At 39.5% G+C, this 5,630-nt stretch overlaps 1 protein-coding gene across 1 annotated transcript; it reads left to right on the top strand.

Moving 5' to 3' along the window:
• The first annotated feature begins 4,323 nt into the window (after positions 1–4,323).
• Positions 4,324–4,950, top strand: LOC145682003 (uncharacterized). The gene has a single exon (XM_081753606.1). It carries the CDS (start codon positions 4,324–4,326, stop codon positions 4,948–4,950), a length of 627 nt encoding a protein of 208 aa, XP_081609732.1.
• The last annotated feature ends 680 nt before the right edge of the window (positions 4,951–5,630 follow it).

The raw sequence follows: 5,630 nt of genomic DNA, 5'->3' as shown, positions 1-5,630 counted from the left end.
AAGTTGTAAAGTAAGAAAAGTTTAGAGTTCCAAAATTTGGTAGGATACCATTATATTGGCATTGAATTTTAACATGTGAATGCCACTATTTCTGAATGTCGTTTTCCCAGCTTGCTTGAACCAAAGATGACCAAAAGCAATGAATTCAGTTGTCATATGTAGGGAAAAGGTTTACAAATTTATGAAGCCCGGCTTTGTGTCCGGCTTTTTAATCATTGCCTTCTGGCCACCCTATATACAATCCACCATTACACTTAATCCAGAACATTCAGATAACTTTGTTCTACGAAGGTAAACCTAGAACACTACACTTATAGATATACCATACACAGGGGTGCCCACAAGGGGGGGCTATGACGCAAACTGCGTCATTGAAATATTTGGGGGGGTTAAAAATCTATATAAATATGTTTGATGGGGGGGGTAAAATTAATCGAAAAGAAGATTTTTTTCATGGAAGAACACCTACGGAGAGACAATTGGGGGGGGTGCGTCATGGACGTAAGGGGGGGTGGGCACCACTGCCATACATAGACAGTTACCCACACAATATCGATTGTCTAAATATACAATAGTTTCAAACAATTAGACAATGACAAACATTAACAACAACATTATATCCTATCATATGCGAATTCCAGTTCATAAGTAGTAGAATGAAAACCATAGACTGACCAGTTGATAGAATTTTCTTTTTAATGAATTACTATTATGAACACAAATTAGTGAATGAAATAATGACGGTCAATGAAAGAAAAGTGATCCGACGTCGGACTTCGAGAAATAATTTGGTCATGAGATGAAAACAGAACTCTAAAAGAAATGGTTTTAATGTGCTAGAGACAACATGATTGCCTCTTTCGCCTGGTCATGTAAAAAATGTCTTGTTTACGCGAGGCGAGAAAAAGGCTGTATCTCTTCTCGTAGCTATGCTTGTGTCATCTCGTGTTTGCGAAACGAGACAAATTATCTCGTCCCCTTTCGTCTAATTTATTTACGTAAACCTCATAATAATAGAGGTAAAATTGGAAACCATGCGGCTTCGAAATGTAAAGAAATTTACAAGATAGAATTGATAGTCGGACAATAGAGGGCTATGGAATTCTTTCGAGACATTTGAAATGCGACGAGTCGATACAAGGACTTGTCTCGTCTCATCTCGGATTTAACAAATCCTATCTTGTCTCGGTCACCCTGGGTTGCAGCCTCTCACTAGAAATTATGTGGGTCGTGAGCGAAGTGGGTCATGTGGGTCAAGATTTGTAAGTGGATCAACGGGTCCTGGGTCAACAGGACGTGACCCACTGCAATCCACCACCCACCGTGTCCCACCATAACCTACAGACCGACTACGTCCCACCAACACTTTCTGCTCAGAGCATCGTATATGGCATCCTCTGAACAATGGTGAATTTGTCTACATATTATTTTAGGGTCTCCATTTCCCTTTTTCTTTCTTTCTTCCTTTTTTTAATTTGTTTCTATTTACTTACCTGAGATGAGTATATCTAACAAGGAAAAAGCAGACTTTTGTAGATGAACTTCGGGGCCATCTTTCGCGAGGTAGTAGTGCACATTTAAAGCCTGGGAGAGGGCAAAAGCTAGAAATAGCCTAGAAAAAGCATCTTAGTTTCGACTCGCCGTATATATGATACGACGCCTTAGATTACCAAATGACGGTGTGGTCGATTGGGTACCACGACCCGTCCCATGACCCACATGCGGAGGGTGTCAGGTTCGATTCCCAGTCGAGTTCCTTTTTTTGCTTTTACCAATAAAGTAGCCATTTGTAACTACAAGTAAAATATTAATTCACGATATGAAAATAATGCATAAAACAATAGAAACTTTCAAATCAGTTGTAAAACTTTTCAATGTTTCATGTTAACTAGCCATGTTAGCAAAATGTAACATATTTCGTAAATATATTGATATCACTAGTTATTTTACGGTTATCACAGTCGATATGTAAAAACTGTTCTTGACGTTTCGTGTCTATATTTAAGACAGTGTGCGAATTCCACGCAGAATGAGGCGGAAATCCTCTTTGGAAATACTGGATATATCCTATAGCCAAAGTTGGTTTCCGAATTATCCCTCTTGCAATTCGCACACTGTCCACAGATATACACACGTAGCGTCAAGAAAATTTTTTGCATAACGACCATGGAAACTGTATAGTGATATCAATATATTTATGAAATAGGGTACGTTTTGTTAACATGGCTAGTCAACATGACATATTGAAAAGTTTTACAGCTCATTTGAAAATTTCTATTGTTTTATGCATTGCAAACATATGGTGAATTAATATTTTACTTGTAGTTACAAATGGCTACTTTATTGGTAATAGCAAAAATAGTAACTCGAGCGGGAATCGAACCTCAAACCCTCCGCATGTGAGTCATAGATGCTCCCCAACTGATCGCACTGTCACTTGATAATCTAATGCGTCGTATCATATATACGGCGAGTTGAAATTTTAAGATGCTTTTTCTAGGCTATTTCTGGCCTCCCACTTTGTAAAATTAACACTTTAAATGGGCACTACTACCTCGTGAAAGATGGCCTCGAAGTTCATTCACAAAAGTCTGCTTTTTTCTTGTTATATCTACTCATCTTAGGTAAGTAAATAGAAACAAATGAAAAGGGAAGAAAAAATAAAAAGGAAAGTGGAGACCCTAAAAGTAAAATGTACACAAATTCACCACTGTTCAGAGGATGGTATATACCGTACAACGCACTAAGCAGACTATCGGTTGCTCATCTCGCACATTTATGAAGAAATTTGCCTATCGTAGAGAGCAGAGATGGGCACCCTCATTCATTTTTGCCCTCTAGAGGGCCGCCCTCACCCTCAACCACCCTCATTTCGGTAGATGAGGGTGAGGGGGAAGGAGTCGATTCAGGGTGAAGGTGGCTGAGGGAGAGTATGAGGGAACCAACTGAGAATGAGAGTGAGGGATTCAACTGAGGGTGAGGTTGGCTGAGGGTTAAGGTGAGGAAGTTGATTGAGGATGAGGAAATTGATTGAGGGTGAGCGTGAGTGATGGAAGCTAAGGGTGAGGAAGTCGATTGAGGGTGAGGGTGAGTGAGGGTTAACAAAAATGCCCATCATCGGAATGAATTCCTGAAGAATGTTTAATTGAAAGTTATTTGTTTGGGAAATGGTTGCAATAACACTTTCCTGCAAACTTCAAATACAGTAGCAACCTGGTTGGCACAGAGTGACGTAATTAGGTAATAATCCAGTCTAGGAATCAGCTGGTCCAGTCTAGGAATTAATGGGGATGGTGAAATGGTTATTCTGTGTGACAAAAATTTAATTCCCTCGCTGAAGAACATTTTCATTTTTTCCCCTCTCTAGTATTTTATGTAACGAAACATAAACCAGGCATTTATATCTGACTTAAACATGTTATATACATTTTTGCAGTCGTTAGAATCACACACTTTGTTTCTTGGAATAGTTACTTATTAATGCGGAAAACATTCTTTTTGTCAGAAGGAAACTATAGAGGCTCGAGAGGGGTGGAAACGTAACGAAAATTCTGCAATTCTAGGAAAAGCATACATTCTAAGACGTGTCAATCTCAAAAGTTCTCGTAACATTCGTTGTAACGGATGATCTATAATTTAATAGAATGACGTATTAGCTTCTATATTCCTGCTTAATAGCATTTATTATATATATAAGTTCATGGTTAAGTTCATATAAAGTATTTGAAATTTAATTGATAAGTTTTAGATTTGGTTGTTTGCCTAAATGTACTGTAAAGTGCACATCGTGTTTTGCCACTCCCATATAGAAAAGTAATTAGTGGTTAATCCAATTTTAACTAATACAAATTTAAACTACTGTTACTTATTTTCTAACCCTCCTCATCGCTAGTCTAGTGAATAGCGTGGGCACCAGTGATGCACAGGGTCACGGGTTCAATTCTCGGTGAGCGAAAACAAGGACTTAAATTTATCATTATTCATTTGCATTAGCCGTCCGTCTCCCTTAGAACAAAGGGCATGGCCATGGAACGTTAAACTAACCATTCTAATTTCGTATTTAAGGAGCCTGGCTTACCAACACTTCTTGAGGGTAAGGAGGGTGCATCAGCGTGGCTGAGGGTGAGGAAGTCGATTGAGTCGGGCGAGAGAGTCTATTGAGTCGGGAGAGAAAGTCGATGTACTATTTGTAATGTGTTATATTTATCCACTTGAACAGTGTGTGACATTTGAGGCTGGTTTTGGAAATGGAAATTTTTTTTCATAGATTTTCATGAGTTGTGTTTGAGGCTGGCGTTTCCAATTGTTTTAGTAACAAATGCCATGGCTGAGCCAGACTTCCCAAGAGTTATTTTATGGACGGACGAGTGTATACTCACCAGAGCAGGTATACTAAACGGCCACAACACTCATGTATGGGCTGGGGATAATCCTCACGCAACCCTTGTGCAGCAGCAACAGCACAAGTTTGCTGTGAATGTCTGGTGTGGCATCATACATGACTACCTGGTTGGACAGTACATCTTATCTAATCGTCTCACTGGTGGCAATTATCTTACCTTTTTGCCTGAGGTCTTACCTCTACTTCTCGAGGATGTATCCTTGGTATTGAGACAGCGGCTCTGGTTCCAACATAACGGCGCGCCTGCTCATCTTGACCAACGTATACGGATATTCTTGCATGAAACTTTCGGTAATCGATGGCTTGGTAGGAGTGCTCCAGTATTATGGCCTCTCACACCTATGGACTTCTATCTTTGGGATGAAATGAAACGGATTATCTATGAAATACCTGCGCAAACATCCGAAGAGCTCGTGGCTCGTATTTTGATTGCTGCGGCGCGAATTTCCGATGCACCGGAAGTATTTGACCGTACCAGGCAGTCTGTTATTAACCGATGTCACTTGTGCAATGCAGTTCATGGAGGACAGTTTCAACATACACGCTGAGTGTCTCGATGAATCTTTCCACGTATGCGCACAGAACATTGAGAGGCACATCAAATGTTCTACATATGCATCTGTAATATTTAGGGAGGTCATTATAGTTTGATGTAGGTCCATTTGCAACAACAGGTAGCTAGTACAATGCTGGTAGTGACGTAGCTAATACTAACACTAATACTAAATACTAATACAATAATACATTAGTTTTATTCGTATTCCTCACCATCATCTTCTTCTCCTCCTTCTCCTCCTCCTCTTTCTTCTTCTTCTTCTTCTTCTTCTTCTTCTTCTTCTTATTATTATTATTATTATTATTAGTAGTAGTAGTAGTAGTAGTAGTAGTAGTAGTAGTAGTAGTAGTAGTAGTAGTAGTAAATGCTTATCGAGACAATTGCCCGTTCACTCTCCATCCGCAGAATCACACGTTTAATCTTGAATGCCAGTTCAAACTTTTGCTCTGCCTTGGCATCTTGCCGTACTGTGTGAATCTCTTTACTCAGTTTTTCATTATTTTTCTTTGAATTGCAATTGTAGTAATCAGCTGCAGCTTGTCTTCTACGAGTACTATCACCGGAACCGGTTTTGGTTTCTCTATCGTGAACGTTTCATCACCTCCCCATTAGAGCTTTTTAATTACACTAGTGTCGACCCTATCTAGAGCGCTGTATGTCCCTGTCTCACTG

Source organism: Thermobia domestica, chromosome 3 (assembly GCF_964235325.1).
Source record: "Thermobia domestica chromosome 3, izTheDome1.hap1.1, whole genome shotgun sequence".
NCBI lineage: Eukaryota > Metazoa > Arthropoda > Insecta > Zygentoma > Lepismatidae > Thermobia > Thermobia domestica.
Note: the sequence above shows the minus strand (reverse complement) of the source record. Positions and strands in the feature narration are given on the sequence as shown.